Source organism: Podarcis filfolensis, assembly GCF_964270895.1.
Source record: "Podarcis filfolensis genome assembly, chromosome: 9".
In the NCBI taxonomy this organism is placed as follows: domain Eukaryota; kingdom Metazoa; phylum Chordata; class Lepidosauria; order Squamata; family Lacertidae; genus Podarcis; species Podarcis filfolensis.
In genome coordinates this window covers 56,995,801-57,018,217 of record NC_139610.1, presented here as the reverse complement: position 1 = coordinate 57,018,217, position 22,417 = coordinate 56,995,801, and the positions used below count along the sequence as shown (strand labels likewise).

Here is a 22,417-nt window from a genome sequence, read left to right as displayed (position 1 = left end):
CTCTCATGCACAGTACTGCCTACAATACTGTTGTCAAAGACCAGGCTGAGGAGTACAGCGCTGATGAGGAATCGTGGGAACCTCCCCCTCCCCCTGCTCCTGACCAGGATCCTGAAGTTGCCCAGGAGCAATGGAACAGTACAGATTTGGAACAGTGGTTTGCAGAAGGGCATAGTTCTGAAGGCAAAAGTTGGGAAGAACTTGGGAGGGGGGGCGTGTTGAACAGCAAAGTGAAGAAGAACAGGAAGAGAAAGAGCTAACAGACTCTCTTTTGCTGGAAAGTGTCCAGCCTATCAGTCCAAGGTCAAGGAGAGCAAAAAAAAGCACAGTGGTTGTGAGATCAGGTTGCAAGAAGCGGAAGTGACAAGGGGGGAAGTGGGTATAAACCTTAATTGGAACACCTTCATTCTGAGAATGGCTGTGTTGTTGTTTTTTTGCTGTGATCATTAAAGCCTCTTTAAATGGTAAGCGACTCTTTTCGCTTTGTCCTGCTTATCTACGGCCAAAGGGGGGGGGGCGAGTCCCCAAAGCCTGACAGCTGTCTATGCTTGGGTACCTCCACAGATGTTGTTGAACTACAACCCACATCAACCCTGACCATTGTAACCAGCATGGATGGGAATGATGGGAGTTGTAGGTCAACAGCAGCAGCAATAATAATAATAATAATAATAATAATAATAATAATAATAAATCATAATCCAAGTCCACATCCACACCCTACATTTGAAGCAGTATTACACTACTTTAAACAGTCATGATTTCCCCCAAAGGATCCTGGAAGCTGCTGTTTGCTAAAGATGATGAGAGTCATTAGGAAACCCTATTCTCTTCATAGGTGTACAGTTTCCAGAGTGGTTTAACAATCAATTCTGCTTCCCAGGCAACTGGAAATGGTACCCCTGGTAGGGCAGGAGGGGTCTTAGCACCCTTAACGAGCTACAGCTCCCATAATTCTTTGGAACTGTTAAAGTGGTATAGCAGTGCTTTAAATGTATGGTGCAGATGTGGCCAAGATATAGAATGTGTTCTTCAAACTTCACTGTAACTCACTTTCACAGCCAAACATGGTTTTATGTGCAGCACCCCATGCGGAAAGCATCTGATATGGATTAATCAAAGAGCAGAAGCTAGAAGAAGAAAATCACATGCAAAAAAATAATTCAAATGTTGAAGAAATTACCTGCAGTTTCAGCTTTGCTTGTGGTTCTGGAAGAGGAAGAGGTTTTTTGGCTTGCTATGAGAAGGGTAAGGTAAAGCAAAATGAGTTTTATTATTAAAAACAACCAAGTCTGCTTGAGGGAAAGGAGAAGGTTCAGATATGTTGACCAATGGTCTTTTGGAACATGATAATATCTCATGGCAATATATGCCGCATTTCAAATAAAAGTTACCTGAAAGCATATTTCAAATATACCATGCCAAATGTTCCACTTCGCAGCATTGCCTGTCCCTTTTGTGCTTGTATTAGGAGATGAAGAGAGTGGTTTTGGTATATGAAACTGCTGTGTCTTTACTGCTTTAATATACCTTTTAAAAAATAAAATAAAATCTATTCTCTTCCTGAGCTCAGCCAGGCATTTGACAATTTTTATTGGCTTCTGAAGTTACAATACCCTTCAATTTCGCTGTACTTTATTTGAGAAGTAAAGGTCTTCATACCATGATACTTGAGGGACAAGCTACTCCTGCGCACAAATCATGATTTAAGTAGAGAACCTGGTTTTTTAAAAATTGGAAAAGTAGCCCCAGGAAGAAGACCTTAGTGACAGGACAGATCTATTTGAGAGAAAGTGTTCCCTAAGATATCCTAGTTAACTGCAAATTGGTATCAGCTTTATTATGAAAATATGAATGGTGGATGTGAGTGCATGCTTCAAAATTCACTTCTGGATTCTTGATCATTATCTAAAGCAGGGTTGGGTGAACTGCCAACCTATAAGATCAGATTCCCACCCACAAACCCAAATACCAGCTGTATCAAAATGTAAGAAGGGCATATATACACTTAGAATGAAAGAACAAAGCATCTCTCAGCCCAAGACTTTGTCTTCAGTACCAGAAATAAGGTCATAGTTCTTTCACAAAAAAATCCTAGTCCCCCACCCCACAAATTAGAAGCCTAATTCGGGGGAAAAGGCTGGTGCTATTTTTGAACCACTGGGAGTCAGATGTTATTGGTGATTAGCTACAAATAACCCAGAGATCTACAAATAGTACCTTCTGCCTGGACCTTATCTGGAGATAAGGACTGGTTGCAAGTCAGAAGGCAGACAAGTGGGCTTCGTGGAATCAAGGTTAGTGGGGCAGTGCCCATTTGCTCTAATGGAGCAGACTCCATTGCCCTATCATGCTTCACTTTTGAATATTATATCTCCTCTTCCATTGGATTCCTCTCACCTCCACAGTAAGGAGCCTCCCTTTTACACGTACTATAACACTAATCTCCAACTTCTCCATATATATATATATATATATATATATATATATATATATATATATCCATTTCGATCTGAAATGGAAACCTTGAAGCAAAGTCCTTGCAAATGAATGCAGTGGAAACCAAATGCAAAGGCGTTTAACCCAATCGAGTGGACCCTTCAATGGACACTGAAGTAAGCTAAAAACAATTGTTTACATGAATTAGTATAAATGATATGCAGTGACTTTAAAATTCCAGACGATTATATACAATTATATAGCTTACCTGCAGTTGCTGAGATAGTTGTGGTTGATCCTGTACAAATAACATTAAGCATTCATTGTGGTGATTTATCTTGCAGTTCAGATTAATGTTACACTAAACAGCCATCTTAATAATAATTGTTGAGAAGGGATTTCATAAGGCAGGGGACCTATGCTAAAGGAAGGTTGTGGGCGCGTAAAAGGAATACCTGGAGAAATAAAACAAACTAACAGACAGGATCAATGATGATATGAGCACCCCAGGTTGCAAGAACAAGGGTTTCTGAAAGTTAGTGACCCCCTTGGGAATGACAGAGGAGGCAAGGCATTACATATTTACTATTACTATTACTCCTGCTATTTACATTATACCCTGCTTAAGGTGATGTATATATGGTTCTCTCCTCACTCTTTTATCCCCACAACAACTCTCTGAAGTAGGTTGGGAAGAGATAGTGAATACTCACCCTGGGCACGAGAAGCGATTTAAACCAGATCTTTCTGATCTTAGCCTGACACTGTAACCACTAAGCTGACTGCACTGGCTCTCATGCACCATCATAGTTAAGCCCAGAATCAGCAGGGACCCATGATGTGCTTTGCTGATAAACAGCAACAAGGAAGAAGTTGCTTTTTCTGGAACAAAGCCACTTTAATGTATGGGCCTGTTCTCAAGAGATGGTTAAAAATAAGACAATAAAGGGTTGTTGCTTACCAGGAGTTGTTTGGGCCTTGCTGGTTGTTGTATTCGTGTCTCCTGAAGATTTAAAAACACACACACATAAGTATGAGTGTTAATCATTGTTCTCAACAATCTCTGTCAAATGAAGAATTAGCACTCAGAGGCAATGCCATGAAAGCAGAAGTCATTCTGCTGAGCAGCTGTTTGAACAGTTGGTAATGCTTTCCTTTGATGGTTTATTGATTAACCTTTTCTGTTATAGCTCATCACTTATTTAATGGTATAAGGCGCTACCATTCCAATCACCATTTGGGTGCATTTCCCTATTATCTACCAGTACTAGAATGTGTTCGGGGCAGCCTTGTTCATTTTGGGGGGAAATTTTTACAACTTAGATCTTTTCCATCCTCCTTTCGTTAAAATGTGGGAAGTTACTAGTTGTGTTTTGCTGATATTCCTTACTGAAATTATGATGATTTCACAGCTACAGTAGGAGATACCAGGTTTGTAATTTTAGGAAAAGACCAGTTTGCAGAAAGAGCAATAGTTTGCTTCCTCTTTATGAAAATTGTACTCTCTCTCTTTTTCTTCTCCAAAGCAGAAACAGGAATTGGCTGGTGCCTTTAAGTGGAAGCTTTTTCCTGGACTTGCACCTATAAGCAGAAGTCGATAGCATGGCTGCATAGCCAAAAGAAGCTAGGCTAAATATATGGAGAGCTGGGCTTCGTATAATTTCTTTCCAGTAAATAGACTTAAGTGCCCCTGTTCTCAACACATTGACTTTGCTGTGCAAGGGGTCAATCCACTATGAAAAGCTTAATTATACGGCAGTTATTACAGTGTGAAAAGCAAATTATAGTAGCAAACCCAGACACAGAAAAAAGCCATTGCCAGTGATGACAGGTCTGAATTTTTCGGTGCAAATGTGCAATGTAAATTGCAATCCTTATTGCAGAAAATATATAGCAGCACAGGAGGAGATGTTTGGGGAAATCACATAGGCAGAGAAAATTATGTGACATTCGAACCATCTTATTACTTTATGAATGGATGAAAAGGCTGGTTTGCATCTATAGAAGAAGCTGAAGTTTATAGGATTTTAAGCAACTTTAGTTGTGAACCTCTCCCTTCAAGAGCGTGTCATTTCAGAAAGACTTTGTTTATTGTTAAGGCCCCTGATTTGTTGGGGGGCAATTTTTAAGTTCACATTTTAATAGCTTATTTACTCTTAAATGATGTGTAGGGCAATCCTGTGTATGTTTTCTCTGGATAAAGTCACATTCAGTAAGATGGGGGTTGCTCTCTGGTAAATGTAGACAGGATTGCAGCCTAGAGGTAGAGATGTAAGAAGGCAGCAATTCCTGTTCCAACCTATATTCATCACAATCGGTGCTGTTTCTGGTCTGCTGCAGTTCAGTTTCTTCCAATATTGCATTATTCATCTCACTGTCCACTATGTAATGTAAATTACATAAATTAAGTATTTATGTAACTTCTATAAAGGTAAAGGTAAAGGGACCCCTGACCATTAGGTCCAGTTGTGACCGACTCTGGGGTTGCGGTGCTCATCTCGCTTTATTGGCCGAGGGAGCCGGCGTACAGCTTCTGGGTCATGTGGCTAGCGTGACTAAGGTGCTTCTGGTGAACCAGAGCAACACACGGAAACACTGTTTACCTTCCCGCAGGAGCTGTACCTATTTCTCTACTTGCACTTTGCCGTGCTTTTGAACTGCTAGGTTGGCAGGAACAGATATCAAGCAACGGGAGCTCACCCCGTTGTGGGGATTCAAACCGCCGACCTTCTGATCAGCAAGTCCTAGGCTCTGTGGTTTAACCCACAGTGCCACCCGCATCCCTATGTAAATTCTATAACTTACATTAATTTCAATGTAAAGAGAACATCAATGTAGAAAAAAACCCTTAGTTAATTATGTATGAACTTAAAACAATTATATCAATGAATATCAATCGTAGCCACTTGACTGATTTCCATTTCTAACTACAAATGTAAACTGCAGATGTGAACACACAGACTACAGCAATGTCTTTTTCTTTTGCATAATTCTCTGATATCTCTACCTGAAGCTTTCTGCCCTGTTTCCCTATCTTATCAGGATTACTATTTATGTCAGTAGCCCTTTCCTATAGGTAGTGAAGAAATGGGCGGGTCTTTCGAAAACGTGGTCCCCACTTCAGCCAGGACACATCCTGTGCAATGAGATCTGCAGATGAAGGACGGTATGCAAATTTAATAAATAATAATAGTAGTAAGAAAGTGAAAGCTAGCCATTTACTCTCCCAGTGGTGCCAGTTGGATTAGGTGCCTCAGAGTGGACCAGAGGGAGAATTTTACTCCTCTGGTCCACTCAAGAGCTCCAAATAAAGCTCTCCGTCCATGATGAAGAGCAAGGATGATGAGGAGCAAGAGGATGACAAAGAGCAAGGATGAGGGAAGGCGGCTTCCAAGGGGGGCTTCATATTGTAAATGGGTGGTTGGCAACACACACACACACACACACACACACACACAGAGAGAGAGAGAGAGAGAGAGAGAGAGAGAGAGAGAGAGAGATTTTCCCTGGAAAGGGTAGATCTGGAATGGAATGGTCCGGGGAGGAATAGGGTTGGCATTTTGATGTCAGCAGTATTGTGTGGATGCTGCAAAAAACCCCAACAACAATTGCACACATGAGCAGCAGAGTCAACAATGAATGTCTGTCTAGGAGCATTCACAGAGTGGTTACCAACAAGTCAGCTATTTTGCTTAGGGATGGGACTAATCCTTTAATCCAGGTGAGAGGAACCTGTGGTCTTCCAGATGTTGCTGAGTTGCAACTCCCATCAGCCCCAGCAAGCATGGCCAATGACCAGGGATGACCAGGGCTCCTCATGCCTGCTTTAATTCAAGAGTGGTTCCCCCAGATGTTGCTGGACTATATGTATGTATGTACATACGTATGTATGTATGTATGTATGTATGTATGTATCTAGAAGGCTCATGTTGGGGAAGGCTGTCATAGGAATATAGGACGCTGTCTTATTCTGAGTCAGACCAATGGTTCTCTAGCTACACTGACTGGATGCAGCTATTCCGGGTTTTAGATAGGGGTCTCCCCAGCCCTACCTGGAGATGCCGGGGATTGAACTTGGGACCTTCCACTTGCAAGGCAGATGCTCTATCCACTGAGCTATGGCCCTTCCCCTCATTTGTTCCCCTTATTTGTTACAGTGATAGAAAGATTGCCCATCCTCTCATGGCCTCCTCTATTTAGCAGTCACCTGCTTATTTCTCCCCCAGCCTGTGCTTTTCTGATATCCCTTTAGCTGCAACAGCTTCATCTTTTCAAGCATTGAGAGGAAAGGCTCTCTTGGGCTGGATTCGGCAGGGATTTGCCATCCCTGGTGGAAGTGACTAGCAACATTCCCACGGAAAGCTTTGTGTGGGAGTCTGTCTCTGTTCCCTGATCCCAATGCAGTCACTTCCAGGAATGTGTCAGGGGGAGAAGTGCGGTGAGGGTGTGGCTGCAGGGAGTGTGTGAAAGATAACAGGATATGCTAAAAATATGAGCATTACAGCCGCAGCTGCAAGGTCAAGCTAGCAACACACCGAGATACGACCGAATAATGCAAAAAGAACACCGCCCATCGTTTGCTACACAACAGAAGAGCTGTTCCCCCACCCCATCCGCTGACTTCTCTTACATGTGCAAATCTGTCCATTTTGGTTCTTCTTCGTTTCTCCCACCAACCCACTCTTTAGCTAGGTTCTAAATTTCTACATCAGTTTGTGGCATTTACTCCCCCCCTCAAAGATCCTCATGAAATTCCAACCGCATTTTAGTGCAAACGTCTCCTAATATACATGTTTTCAATGCACTTTTGCCTCATGCACACATTTTAGCAAAGCATGTCGCATGTTGTTTGCACTAATATATACATTTCTGTGCACACGTTGCCCTATATCATGCATTTTTGTACAAAATTTGGAGAAGTGAGAATTTCAAAGGATGGCTGTGTTTTGATTGGCAAATGGTTTCAGAACGTGTCAGTTAGTAGAAATGATAGGGCTGCCTTTACCTAACAGCTTCTCTGCTGAATTCCTCCACACCATCACACAGACATGTTTGCGGATAAGGCAACCTTTCTCCATATGAGGAACAGTTAGTGTGAACTGAGGTAGCATGTCAGGAGTTATTACTGTGGTTCCAACTGCATTCCCCCCCTCCCCAAGATGGCTGCCCACTCCTGTTTACAGACTTATTTATGCTCAGTTTTCTCCAGAAAGTGAAAACTTGAGTCTAAAGTTTAGTGGCTGCTTGGACAAAGAGGTGATCTTTGGGCTCAAGCGTTCTGGCTTGTCCCCATGATTGAGGGGGCCCAGGCCATGTGACATGCTGATATCACTCACGTATGCCATGCGACATGCTGATGTGTTGTCCACATGCTGCATGGCTTGTGTGAGTGACGCAAGCATGCCATGCAGTGTGTGTGAGTGATGTGAGCATGTTGCATGTTGTGCATGCCCAGCATGTGCACAGTCATCGTGGAATATTGAGGGGGCTCAGCCCTCTCCTTGAATTTTTTGGGAGGGTCCTCAGCCTCTCGGCTCCCCAGATGGCACCCCTGTCTGGGCTCATGCTGTGACTGCCATTAAAATGAGTCTTTGAACAACGTATGTACTATACTGGGCAAGAGACTTTGGGTATAATATCCAACTAACAGCATGGGAGAAGTTATGGAATTGGGATTTAAAATTCACAGCATGTTACATGTTGAAAGAATTTTTTTATGAACATGATGTATTTAACTGGTATTTAACTCCTAGCAAATTAGTAGAAAACGTGATCAAATGTATGCTGGAAATGTAAGGAAAAAGAAGGCACCTTTTATCATATGTGGTGGAAATGTAAGGTAGTAAAAAGAATTTTGGGAAATGATATATAATGAGTTGAAAAAAATGTTTAAAGTAACCTTTCCTTTAACCCCCCCCCCCGAAGCCTTCCTTTTAGGAATTCTAGGTGCCGAAATCCCAAGGGAGCAGATAAGACTATTTATGTATGTGACCACGGCTGCATGGATGTTATTGGCCCAGAGATGGAAAGAAGATGAAGTCCCAACCAGAGAAGAATGACAGATCAAGTTTATGGATTATGCCGAAATGGCCAAAATGACCAGAAGAATCAGAAATCAGGAAGACCAAGATTTTAATAAGGAATGGGAAAAAAATCATAACTTATCTTAGAAACCATTGTAAACAGTTAAAATCGTTAGTAGGATTGGAATATCACTTGTAGTTTAATGGTGAGTTTTGGACACAATGGAGAGGTAAAAGATTCTGGATTATCATAAAAGATGCAGGAAGAAATGATGAACAATAGGACCCACAAAGGGGAGGAGGTAAGTCAAGGAGATTCCTTGGAATCTTGTTTTTATGTTGTAAGTTGGACATGTGACAGTAAAATTTTAATTTGAAAAACCAATTTTTTTTAAAAAAAAGAACAATGTATGTACAAAGTGCTCTGAGTGTGTATGAACAGGTGCATCACGCGTCAAAATATCAGGGGAAGGGAATGTTACTGTCAGGCGGCATCTCTGCTTGTACACTTTTATGAAGTACATAGCTACAGGTTACATCAAAGGTTCTGGCTGCTAATCTGCAATGGGAAGCCTCAGCACTCCTGCAGGGACCCACAGGGAAGACGGCAGCAAGGCAGATGCTCTACCATGGTCCTTCCCTTGTAAAGAAAGGAACGTAGGAACCTGCCTTACAAGAGTTCATCTACTGTTCTATCTAGTTTTTCTGGGACCTTCTGAATGCAAGCCAGACGTGTTGCCACTGAGCCATCACCCAGGTTAGTCTGGGTCCCGTCCCCCAAAGCTATGTACACAAATGTGGAATATGGCACGTTACAGGACACTGAAAATACACACCTAGAACTTCAAATCATCCAGATGATGATTACATGTGAGGAGCCTTTGGTAGAAGATAGCTAAATGATGCAACAAAGTAATGTCTGATGGATGTCAATGCGGTAGGAAGGACCACAGGTTGGTGACAGAGCATATGCTTTGCAAACCAAAGGTGCAAGTTCAGTCTCTGATACCGCCACAGAAAAATACCAAGTAGCAAAGAAGGGGAAGATGTATGTTTGAGACCCTGGAGAGCTGATGCCAGAGCAGGCTGTATTGAGCTGGGTGAAAAAAGAGTATGAGGCAGCTCCTGACATTGCTTTGCTTTGCCCTCCTGAAAGAAAAAGGGTTCCATTGCATAATGAATCCAAACTCTTGACATTATCACTCTCTCTCCCCCACCCCCACTGAACTCCTACGACCTATACTGAAATTTATTTTGATGGATTGTCAGGGCTCTCTCTTCTTAATTAAACCCGCAGAAAGATAAGCTGCCTGAAATTCTTGGGCAGCAGGGAGGAGCAGCCTTGTTGAAGGAGCAGAAGGGGCACTTCCACCACAGTCTCTTGCGCTGAACAGCATTCTCTGTGTGCAACTAGTCCCCTCAGCAAGGAATCACTTGTTGTTTCCGTATAAAAGATCTACTTGTTCAGGTGAGCACACTTTGGCCAGCCCAAAGGATTATGGTAAAGCCATTTCAAAAGCTGTGGAGTGCTCTTTTTTGTGATATCTGGAGAGGCAGACTTAGGCTGAGGGGAAAAAACAACAACAACAAACTCACCAGATGCCCTAACCTGGGATTTAGCCTCGTTCTTGTACACTGGAGTCGTGTGTTTTCAGGACCCAGCCTATTCTTGTGACAGTAACCTAATTTAACTGTTTTTAATTCTGAATTTTAAATTATTGTGCCCATTTTGGGCCCTGTGCTCTTGTGCGATTTCAGGATGCAATCTCATCCCCGAAAAGTACTTTTCCCAGGGCCACGATCTCGTACAGGACACATGACTTGCATGGGAATGCGGCCCCAGAAGATGGCATCCTGGTTTTTCCCTGCGCCGCGTTGGAAGGTGTGGACTTGGTATCAGGCAGCTTCCTACATTTTTTATGCGGCCACTTAGAATAAAATGGCAGAGATAACAGCCTGCTGCATGCAGAGCTTTGTAAAGGAAGCCCATGCTTGTAAAAAGCATCTAGTAGAATGTTACACATGGCCATTAAAAGGTAAAGGCACCCCTGACCATTAGGTCCAGTCATGGCAGACTCTGGTGTTGCGGCGCTCATCTTGCTTTATTGGCCAAGGGAGCCAGCGTACAGCTTCCAGGTCATGTGGCCAGCATGACTAAGCCGCTTCTGACGAACCAGAGCAGCGCACGGAAACACCATTTACCTTCCTGCCGGAGTGGTACCTATTTATCTACTTGCACTTTGACGTCGCAGGGATTCGAACCGCTGACTGTCTGATCGGCAAGTCCTGTTTAACCCACAACACCACACATGGCTATTACTGATGATCAAAAGCAATGACTTGTGGGGATGCAGTTGGGTCACCCATTCTTAGCAGGGTGTGCCCTTTCTCAATATGACTGGGCTGAGAAGCCCAGCTAAGGATGACAATTTCAAAAAACCCCCACAAAGCATCAGAAGGCCAAAAACCAAAGTAGGATGGAAACTAGATAAAGGGAAATGGGATGACCATTACTCAGAGCAATGGGGTGGGTTTTTATTTTTGTTAAACAGTCATAGCATTCATTTAAATGGAATATCACCCAAAATAACCATGCGGTGAGGCCCATTACATCAGCCTGCAATGAAGAGAGAGAGAGTGAGAGTAGCTAAATCCCTTGGCATTCAAGACATATAAATTGAAAACCTTGATTGGACAAAGCTGTGGAAAATACAGTCAAAGGAGGAATATGTGTGTGTGTATGTGTGTATTTATATATATATATATACTGCCTTTCAAAGAGCTGGATAATATGCCTAAGTAGGTCAGGTCATTTTAATCTCTAATTAATGAAAAATATGGAAGATGCTACTAGGTCAACACAAATAGGATTAGGGTAATTGTGTGAATGGTTTTGCTTATTAGAAGCATGTCTTAAGGACTGGATTATTCCTAAAGTAGTTTTAATATTGCTCTAATTTATGCCAACAAGGAAGAGAAGAACTGAGGACAATGGTTACTAATTGCTAGGGGCATTGTCCACACAATTTAGATATCTTTATGTACAATTAGGGATGGGGTATGTATTTGCAAGGGGTGCGGGTAGCGCTGTGGGTTAAACCAAGAAGTGGCTTAGTCATGCTGGCCACATGACCCAAAAGCTGTACGCTGGCTCCCTCGGCCAATAAAGCGAGATGAGTGCCGCAACCCCAGAGTCGGTCACGACTGGACCTAATGGTCAGGGGTCCCTTTACCTTTATGTATTTGCAAAGGGCAAGGGGCTTGAAACTGCAATCCCCTCCATTCAAATAACAGCACAGGGGTGGGGAACTGGTTACCCTACTGATGCTGTTGAACAACAACTCCCATCAGATCCAGTCAGCATGGTTAAAGGTCAGGGATGGTGGATGTTGTAGTCTGTCAACAACTGAAGAGTTCCAAGTTCTCCATCCTTGGCGTAGGCTGTTCGTTTTGGATGTGGGGTGTCATGAAACTCAGCATTAGGCAGTTTGGGTTAAGTCACTACCCAAAGTTGTCATTTGGCTACCCTTCCACTCTGAACTCAATTAGGAAGAAGCTCTAATGGAGAAGGCCTGCCCAGGCTGAAATATACCTCCCCAACCTGTAGTAATTACTCACCACTTTTGGGAGGGGGGAAAGGTACAGCCATTGATTTGGAAGGAAGAGAGATACGTCGAAAATGAATCATGGCCACAACAGGGGAGAGACATCAAGAACCAACAGGGGGCACTTTCCAGGTTGCAGTGGTGGGTGGTGGTGGGAATTAGATTTCATTTGTGTTTAAAGGTAAACCTATCTTTGCACTTGCACTTGCTGAAACAATACATGAACCAACACAGTCATCTTTCAAAAGCCATGCTTCTCTGAATTTTGCAATGCAGTTCTGCAGCCAAGTAACATGTACAAAAGTGCATATAATGGGGGGAATTGCTCAGCAAAAATGGTATACAGTGGTACCTTGGGTTACATACGCTTCAGGTTACAGACTCCGCTAACCCAGAAATAGTACCTCGGGTTAAGAACTTTGCTTCAGGATGAGAACAGAAATTGTGCTCCGGCGGCGCGGCGGCAGCAGGAGGCCCCATTAGTTAAAGTGGTGCTTCAGGTTAAGAACAGTTTCAGGTTAAGAACAGACCTCTGGAACGAATTAAGTACTTAACCTGAGGTACCACTGGATTAGGCAAACTTACATACAAACACATGTATATTGGCATAAATTTGCACTAAAATTCCTTTGATTTTTGATTTTTTTAACAAAGTAATAACGATAAATAAAAATAAGAATGTGCACCCCACCCTCAAGACCATTCCACTGTAACTATCCAACCTCCCGAAATTTTAACACCTCTTGGCGATGCTTTGACTTTTGGTTTTCTTGAGGATTTTTTTTTTAAAAAAAGAGTTTCCAAACTGATGAGGAAATGTCGAAAGCTGAAGACTGGAAGAATTGAAATTGACCAATTTCCCTACCCCTGCTTTCTCATAACCAGGACACTGAGCTCTTTCTGCTGCTATTGACCCCTTTCCATCTTGAATTGCAGAAGTCATACAACCCCTTCAAAGTTTAACCAAGGCATCAGGGCTCCTTCTTCTAAATGCTGAAGGACACCAATGGGGCTCCAATGAGGATTTTCAGAGTGTATGCTGACATGACATGGGTTTGAAAGCAGATCTTTCAGTGATGATACCATTGGTGCCAATCTCCTTGTCAACATTTTGAACAGCAGCGAGCCTGCCCAACAACATGGGTTATGCCACACTAAGCTTCTGTTTATTTCCATTCTAATGAGTAAGCCGAGGAAAAGACCGATCCAATACTTGTGATTGCTTAGCAGCAGGCATTCGGCTACATGGTTAGTAACCATTCAATCAACTGGTCTATTTATAATATATCTGTGAAAGGGTATAGACTTTGCATCTTTTTAAAGGAGACAACTGCACAAAACAGCACCTTCTGCAAAAACAACATTTCCTAGCGTCAAATGGAATTACTGTCTTTTCAAATAACAGCTCCAGTTGTTCTCTGGTTATCAGCCTTTGTTTTGCTTTAAAATTGAATACTGTAGACTGTAGAAAACACAACAATGCTGTACTACAGACTGCAAAAACCGATTGAATGATATACAATGATTAGAATCCAAAGTTAAAATAAGAAAGAACCCTAGATCTGCATAGTCCCAATGATATCTCTCTGTTAATCTGTGTATTTATTTCTCATTCTCCATGTCCCTTTTCCTTCAAAATTAAAAAAGAACAAAATTAGAAAATGACACTGCAATAATGCAACACTCCCCTCTCAGTTTTACTCCTCTACATGTTTCAATCTCCTTTGAACAATACTTACCACTCTTAACAGTACAAATATCTGCATGTGTATTCAGAAGCAATTTCTACTACCTTCAAAGACGCTTAGTTCCTAGTAAGTGTGCTTAGAAATGCAGCCTTATTCTTTGCTTGTAATAAAAGGTCTGGTGGGGTTAATCTCCACGAGGTATGATGTGTTCGAGGAGCTACCAGTTGTGGTGAATTAGGCTAAGTGACCATGCCTAAAGGCCCTATGCAATAGCTAAATAAATCAGATTTTTCTGCCCACTCTCAAATACTAGAGCTCCAGAAGAGCTGACCAGCAAGAGATATTATTCTCTGAATACACCGAGATCCATAAGAAATAACCTTCTTCCTTCCTTCTCTAGTCATGCAATTAGCCAGTGCATGCATGTGTGGCAATGAAGCACTCTCTAGTATAGCCCAAGAAAAAGCAGTATAGCAGGCACACCTTTTCCTAGCCAGGAACCTCTACTTTTCCCCAGCTGCTTTGAGCGAGAAAAGCAAGCAAGCCAGAAAATGTACCATTACCGTGGACACAGCAGAGGGTCAACAAAGCCACAGAGAGGAGGACTCTTCCCAACAGCTCCATAGTGCTTGTTCTCTGTGCTGCAGGCATTCCTTTTCCAAAGGCAGTAAAGCACCAAACTCTTTCCCCATATGAATGGCCACTGCCCAGTCCTGCTTATTTTTGGGAGCTTGATAAAGAACAGGAGGAAATACGACAGACTCCCTCTGGGAATTCAGATTTATTGTTTCAGCCCTTTAGCAGGAACTCCTTTTCCTTGGCAGGCAATCGTGTTTTTGTTACTACTTTAGTTTGTTCTTCTTCAGCCTCAGAGGTCAGGAAAGGTTCCAAAGGGAGCAGATCTTGCTTGAGAAGAGGACCAGATTCACAGTTTTTATATATCTACAATCGCGCTCTCTCTCTCTCTCTCTCTCTCTCTCTCTATCTCTATCTCTATCTCTATGTCATCTATAGCTATAGCTATATCTCTGTTTATCTATGCTCTAACACACCTTCAGTATGTCCTTCATTCAGGTAACATGCAATTTCAAATTGATTTTTCTTCACTCCTCATATTATTTTTTATCATTTTGGGGGAACAGCTTATTAAAGCAACCGAGAGGAAGAAATAAGCTGAGCACTTCTGGAAATAAAGTGATGAAAGACAAGCCATCAGTTTGCTTTCCTGCCTTCAGACAAATTTTTCGTCTTCCTTTCCTTAGCCCCTGCCCTGAGGACTGAACCAAGAGGTTAGAGAAGAGGGGAGCAAAAGTAGTTTCAGAACCAGATAAAGTGGTACCTTGGGTTAAGTACTTAATTCATTCTGGAGGTCTGTTCTTAACCTGAAACTGTTCTTAACCTGAAGCACCACTTTAGCTAATGGGGCCTCCTGCTGCCACCGTGCTGCCAGAGCACGATTTCTGTTCTCATGAACTTTCCTGAAGCAAAATTCTTAACCTGAAGCACTATTTCTGGGTTAGCGGAGTCTGTAACCTGAAGCGTATGTAACCTGAAGCGTAAGTAACCCGAGGTACCACTGTAATCTAAGGATTACCTGGAGGAGGTTCACAGGAGAAGCTAAAGGTGATCTTCAGCCAAAGCAACTGATTGGCTGGTTACTGCAGTCATTGTTGTCTTCATGGCTTGCCACAAGCAACACTATTTCTTCCTCAATCATCTCTCCTAGGGTGACAAGCATATGATGTATTTTCACTCCCATGACTGAGTCATTCCCCACCTTGCTGAAACCCCTCAGCCCTTCCACATAATCCTCAACGCAGCCCATTCCCGATCTTTCTTCTTGGCAATAATTTATATCATGCGCAAGAACTGCTCAAAGCTCAGTTGTCTTCCTTTGTCAGATACAAATTTAGTAGCAGGGAAGTATGAGTTGCAACATGGATTGATTACATTTCAAGTTGTATTAATTGGATCTTGGCTTGTTTTCACGGCTCTTTTTGTGGAAATGAGTGCTTGATGTCTGCTTGACACTCTAGAGCAGGCACCCCCAAACTCGGCCCTCCAGCTGTTTTGGGACTACAACTCCCATCATCCCTAGCTAACCGGACCAGGGGTCAGGGATGATGGGAGTTGTAGTCCCAAAGCAGCTGGAGGGCCGAGTTTGGGGATGCCTGCTCTAGAGGACTGTAGGAGACATTGCATGGTATTCAGTGCTAACCCTACTCAGAGTAGACCCACTGAAGTTAATTGTCATGACTAACTTGGATTTCTAATTAAAGCTAGAAATAAATCCTGTCCGGGGGGAAAGACAGGGTATAAACAAACAAACATTTTTTTAAAAAAAATTAAAGTAAATTCAATGTTTAATTATTGACTGAATTAATTGTATTTTTAAAATACCAAACATAATAATTTAATGGCTGGTCAAGTTATACATAATACTTTGTTACTAAAGTAACAAAATGCCTTTCAATCTCTAACGGCGCTGGAAAAAACAATTGCATACTTTTCAATTTCAAAAATTTCATTTCCCCCTGCTTTCCCTAAAGGATTCTGGGAACTGCAATTTGGTAAGGGTTATGGAAATTGTAGCTGTGTGAGGGGTAAACTTACAGTTCCTGGGATTCTTTTGGGGGAGCTATGTACTCTAAATATGCTTTAAATGTATGGTGTAGTCGTGACCTTAGTCCAGAAGGGTGTTATTGTTCATTTCTCTGTGTGCCAACGGGCTTGTTCTGTTTTAAGATGTGCTGTTATTTATTTATTTATTTTTACTGTTTTGCTCATATTGTTGAATTTATAGTTTTTATGACAATTATCTGTAAGGTGTCTTGTGGGTTGTGTGTGAAAGGCAGACTAGAAGTCTGTAAGTAAGGAAGTAAATAATACATTGTTGCATAGCTGTCAATGTTTACCTTTTTTTAAGGGAAATTCCCTTATCCCAAATAGGATTCCTCGCAAGAAAAGGGAAAAGTTGACAGCTATGCATTGTTGAAAAGAGAAAGTGCCAGCCCATATCCATCTTTGGATCAGGTAAAGAGCAATATTCTTGGCATTGCAATGTGTAAGGTTTGGAGGAGAATTTAGTTTAGTCCATATTTTAATGCTCAGCTAGCTAATTTGCAGTCCCTAGACTTATCTGCAAATCAGAATGCACTTCTTAATTAACTTTGTGCACTGCTCCAAAGTTTGCAATATAGTTTTGGTTAAGGAAATAACCTCATCCTACTCTCCTCCCAGAAAATGCATTCAGAGGTGCTTATTTTTAGGGCGGGAAATGCATATGAAATGTATATTTTAAGGGAAAGTGCATACGTAAGGGAAAACTCCATGCAATTAAAACACACATTTTAAATGTTGTGCCTTTTAAAAAGGAAAAAAGGGGGCAGAGCAGACTTACGACTGAAAGCACGCAGAGCTGACATGGGAATAGGTTGATTTGTTCATCTTTAGCAGCTCATCAGAAGCAAAACCTGATACACCATTAAGGAAAAGGTTATTGGTTGGCTGCAGCCAGACAAAACATCATGCTTAGGAGATTGGAAGTCTGAGACAAGGCAAAGCAAAACTGAGGCCCACGGACTCTGTGAATAATTGTGTCATATAAAGTCCCCCTTCCCAATATGTGTTTATGAGCCCCACATCCTGATCCAAGCTAATTAAATCGGAAACAGTGAGTCAGTCTCCTTGGCATCTTTTGTTATTCAAAATGCATGCTCTGATTATACTCTTGGCTGTCTCTCACGAAGCAAAACAGAAGCTGTGTGTCGGGGCCAGGCCTCAATTTTCCAAAAGACTGTGCAAACTCAACTGCTATCTATCTAAGTACAAATCACATCCTAATGCAAATGACATGCGAAGTGAAAACAGGAATGGAAATGGGGAGGAGAGGATGGACCGGTTGGGTGAAAAAATATTTAAGCTAAATGGACATGGGCGATGATAACTCAGTTATCTTGTAAACATTTCAGCCCTTGTGGTGGTGGAATAAAACCACAAAATCATGACAGTGCTGTGGCTTTTGGGAAATAAGAGATAGTTGATGTCGTTTTTATGTAAGCCCCTAAGCAGTTGATTGATTATTTACTGCCTTCTGGCTCAAAAGAACACCGCCCCCACCCCCGCAACCTGGCAATATACAATAATCAAAAACAACAACACAGATTTTTTTTAAAAAAACACCACTTAAACAGGACAAAACCTTTATTGAAACAGAACTGGAGGGCAGATTGTTTTGAATCAAAGGCCAGGCAAAAGAAAAAAAGTTTTTATAGCCTGCTGAAAGTTTTGCAAGTTCAGGCCAACTCGAACTTCCTAGAGAGGAAGTTCCACAGTGTGGAGGGGTGCTGCAACCAAAAAGGCCCTGTCCCAGGTACCAATGAGCCTAGCTTCTCCTAAGTGTGGGACATACAACAGGGCTTCTGATGAAGATCATACATTTAAGGCATGCTTGCAAGAGATGGAGGTGGTCTTTCTTGGTCCCAATCCATTTAAGGCCTTATAGGCAAGAATGAGCAACTTGGAAGCCAGTGCAGTGGATAAAAGATAATTCTTCAATAGTTCATAAAGCACACGTCAGACAACCATCTGGTGGCTGCATTTTACAACCCCTCAAGTTTACAAACAGTCTTCCAGGGTAGCTCCATGAGAGTGTATTGCACAAATCGAAATGAGAAGCATGTATCACCGTGGCCAGATCTGTATTCTCCAGGAAGGGGCACAACTGGGGCATCCTAGCCAAAGCTGGGCAAAAGCACTCCCAGCCACAGCACCTTTTACACACCCAGGATCCAGTCCTGTCACCCCAAGGGTGACTTGCTTTAACCACTCTAAATATTTCTGAGGTAGGGCTGTTACGGAGTTTATATGCAGTCCCTGAGCTATCTGGGGCTTCCTGTGAGTTGAGATACTCTAGCACTGGTTTAGCAGCCTTAGTCTTCATCCAGCTCAGCGGACACTAGGATTTATTCAGTCTGCCTTTTTAAGCAAGCCAACCTGATGATAGTTTGTGCATTCCATTGCTGCAATGACTTCTATGCCATTTTGTGTGTGTGTGTGCCCAGACTCCTGTTTGTTTGTTTGTTTGTTTGTTTCAATTCACTGGGTGTAGTTTTCCACTTCAGAATACAGCAATTCTGTGAGTCAGGAAATGATGCCAACACCTTCCCTGGGCCAAAACCCGTCAAAGCCAAGTTTATGTCATAGAGCAGAGGCCTTAGCAATGTAGATAAAGAGGTACAACTTCCTTCAGTTTAACATTGTTAGCAGTGCCTATCAGCTGTCTCTCCTTTATTTTGGTGCACAAACCAGGCTTACATTGATAGTGGCTTAAATTGTTTTCCCACAGCTGCAAATCATTGCATCATTGGATCTCTTGCCTTTGCTTCTTTCACACACAACAACAACCCCCTCTTGAATCTCACACTTCACAGAGTTCAATCAGTAGGCATGACTTGATGTTTTATTAATACCCCATCTTTTCCCCCAAGGTGCTCAAAGTACAGGGTTCTACCTCTCCTCATTTTAGCCTTACACCGACCCTGCCAGGTAGGTTAGACAGAGAGACAGTGACAGCCCAAAGTCACCCAGTGAGGTGGCTGAATGGGATCTAGAATCCTAGTCTCCCAGGTTTTAGTCCAAGCACCACACTACACCACAATGGCTCGCCACAAGTGTCCCATCACCATATGGGTTAGTTAGCAGTTCCTGACTCCAGTGCACACTCTTCAGCCAGCTGGCTGGCCAACCATCTGGGATGGAGCTCTGGACTGTTGCTTCCCAGCTGTTTTGCCTCCCCCTTGAAGGAGCAGTCTAGTTATCCTGGAACCTCAAAGACTAAGCCATGGCGCGGCAGTGAGCAAAACATGGATTTGGATTTGGGATACATAGATTCCAGTTCCCGTTGAGGCAATGGCTTTGGACCAGTCACTATTTTGCAGCCTAAAGATCCTCACAAGGTTGTTGGGGGGAATGAATGAAACGATGTTATGTAAGGAAAATCTCGTGTATGACTATCTTGTGTTCCTTGGAGGAAGTGTCGGAAACAGTTATGATAGATAGAGATATATATTCTTCCCTCCCAATGCCCAACATGAGACACTAAGCTTCCCTTCCCTAAAAATACACACATATAAGATGCTTTGGGATTTTCAGACTCCTGGTCTACCTATTGAAAAAGCTTGGTCGTTTAATGTATTTTTACTGTTTTGTTGGAAGCCGCCCAGAGTGGCTGGGGAAACCCAGCCAGATGGGTGGGGTATAAATAATAATAATAATAATTTATTTTGGATGCCAGGTCTACTCATTAAGCACTTATATCATTAGGCCACCTTGGTAGCATTAGGATGGTATGGCGGGGAGGGAAGCAAGCAAGCAAGAAATAGCTTATTTTCTGAAACTGCCGTTCTGTCTCTTTAAATTTTATCGACGTGCATTTTAATTCAAATGAAATTCACATTTAAAAAATGTATGTGGCAATTATTAGGGCCGCAACAGCTTGTGTATGGGGAATTGAAGCCTTCAATTCCCCTGCTAAAATCATGAGGAAATTCCCTCCTATGAAGTGTTAGCCTTGGGAGCAAATGCCCCATTAGTGCTGGGTGGGGTTTGCAGATTTCTTCCCAGTGCAAAATTTCAGAGGAGGGATTTTCCTTAGGACTCCAGCAGGGAAGGAAAAGGTTACATTCCCCCATATGCCTGCTGCAATCCTCATCATTATCACCCACCCAACCCTTCAGCTGATGTTATTTGCATTTTAAAAAAGGCATATAAATGCAAATATGCACTTGTCGTGTCTCGTTTGGCCCTCAGATTGGAAGAATGTGTATATGTGTGTGAGATGAATATTTTAATTTACCATGCATAGTAATAATAATAATAATAATAATAATAATAATAATAATAATAATAATAATAATAATAATTCAGCAGGTTCCACAAATTTCTAGCAGTTACCACACACTGGTGACTGTGGAAATCGGCCCAGAAAACATAGCAGCAATAGGCAGAAGTTCTGTCGGTGTTCAAAAAGTACACCCCAGATACTACAGCTGCTTGGTGATCAGCTTTGTATCTGCTTCCTTCCAGCTATCACGCCTCCCCTCCCCCACCCCACCTCCCCCCACCCTTGCTGTCTGTGTTTCCACTTTCCAATTTATATAAGACATATAAAGCAGGATGAAATATTTTCCATGCCACGGAAAGCCATCAACTGTGCCAGTAAAGTAACCAGCCGAAAATCAAAAGTGTTCAGGGCAACTTGCTGAAAGCCAATATTTCAAATTACCCATAGAAAGGTTGAAAGTAGAGACGATTTTTCACACATGCACACTTATAGTAATTTATTACACTGCTGGGCTTTTCATCGTAACAGTATATTCTAGCGTGCACTCATCTGTTGTTGTGGCATTTCTAACTAGCCAGGGTTGGAAGACAACCTTTAAACTAAGCTACTGGGTAAAAGAAGCAAGCAAGCAAGCAAGGAAGGAAGGAAGGAAGGAAGGTTTTGCCAATAATAATAATAATAATAATAATAATAATAATAATAATAATAATAATATATTATACCCCACCCATCTGGCTGGGCTTCCCCAGCCACTCTGGGCGGCTTCCAACAAAATATTAAAATACCGTAATGCATCAAACATTAAAAGCTTCCCTAAAGAGGGCTGCCTTCAGATGTCTTCTAAAAGTCTGGTAGTTGTTGTTCTCTTTGACATCTGGTGGGAGGGCGTTCCACAGGGCGGGCACCACTACCAAGAAGGCCCTCTGCCTGGTTCCCTGTAACTTGACTTCTCACAGTGAGGGAACCGCCAGAAGGCCCTCGGCGCTCGACCTCAGTGTCCGGGTAGAATGATGGGGGTGGAGATGTTCCTTCAGATATACTCTCCTCTATGTGATGGGCTCATGGGAAAAGCCTGTCCCATGAACCCTTGCTGAAGAGAGGGAGGGAAAGCCTATATAAGGCTACTTCCCCTGGAGCTTTGAGAGTTTTCCACCCACCCACCCTCAAGTTAGAGCAATTTTGGGTCATTGGTTGACAGGACTGGAAAAGAATTTTCTCTCTCTCAACCTGATTGGCAATTGGTTGGGGGGGGGGTTCGCCTTTCCCTCAGTGAAATTATGGCTTTCCTCTGTTAGGCAGAAGAATGTTGTTTGTATGAGGGCAGAAATGGCATTGGACAGGATCAACATAGTATAGCCCCTCCCCCAAGGGGCCTGTGGGGATGATTGACCACGGCAAATCCAAGCGTGGGTTCGGCATCTGCCTGGTTGGAATCTGCCCCCTGGTCCCCCCATGAGACCTTGCTTGCTTGGCTTGCATCATGGCAAGGTTCAACACTGACTGACTCCCATCGTACAGGTTTGGAGCGCTCCAAACCCAGCGGATCCATTCCATCAACATGGGGCTTGTGGAATGATGAACTGAACCTGGGACCCAGTGCCATGCCAACCCTTGCCCTGCCTGCTGCTGTCAATAGAGATTTGGCCTGAATGTATCCCATCACCGTTGTACAGTCTGGTTATTTTGCTGCTCTCATGGGTCACATAATGCGCCTGTCTGGGCAAACGAGTATCAGAGGGCAAGTTATTTCATTCCATTTTGTGGAAATGGAAACTAATTCTAGATAAACGATGGATCCGTCACATTTACCTGGGATTA

At 42.6% G+C, this 22,417-nt stretch overlaps 1 protein-coding gene and 1 long non-coding RNA gene across 7 annotated transcripts in view; one reads left to right on the top strand and one right to left on the bottom strand.

Moving 5' to 3' along the window:
- Nucleotides 1–8,833, top strand: part of LOC310742556 — a 68,043-nt gene extending 59,210 nt beyond the window's left edge. The window contains exons 2-3 of the long non-coding RNA XR_014538549.1: nucleotides 5,516–5,605; nucleotides 8,365–8,833. This is a non-coding gene — a long non-coding RNA (uncharacterized lncRNA). The remainder of the gene's footprint in view (nucleotides 1–5,515; nucleotides 5,606–8,364) is intronic.
- EMCN (endomucin) overlaps nucleotides 1–14,487 on the bottom strand; it is a 47,077-nt gene extending 32,590 nt beyond the window's left edge. The window contains exons 1-4 of one of the 6 annotated variants that reach the window (XM_083571870.1): nucleotides 14,313–14,487; nucleotides 3,401–3,439; nucleotides 2,708–2,737; nucleotides 1,184–1,237 (exon numbers count right to left, since the gene is read on the bottom strand). In XM_083571870.1, coding sequence (XP_083427996.1) covers nucleotides 1,184–1,237; nucleotides 2,708–2,737; nucleotides 3,401–3,439; nucleotides 14,313–14,406 — 217 coding nt within the window. In that variant the 5' untranslated portion in view covers nucleotides 14,407–14,487. Of the gene's footprint in view, nucleotides 1–1,183; nucleotides 1,238–2,707; nucleotides 2,738–3,400; nucleotides 3,443–14,312 lie in introns of all 6 variants that reach the window. The other 5 variants (XM_083571869.1, XM_083571872.1, XM_083571871.1 and 2 more) reach the window with 5 other exon arrangements.
- Between the last annotated feature and the right edge of the window lie 7,930 nt (nucleotides 14,488–22,417).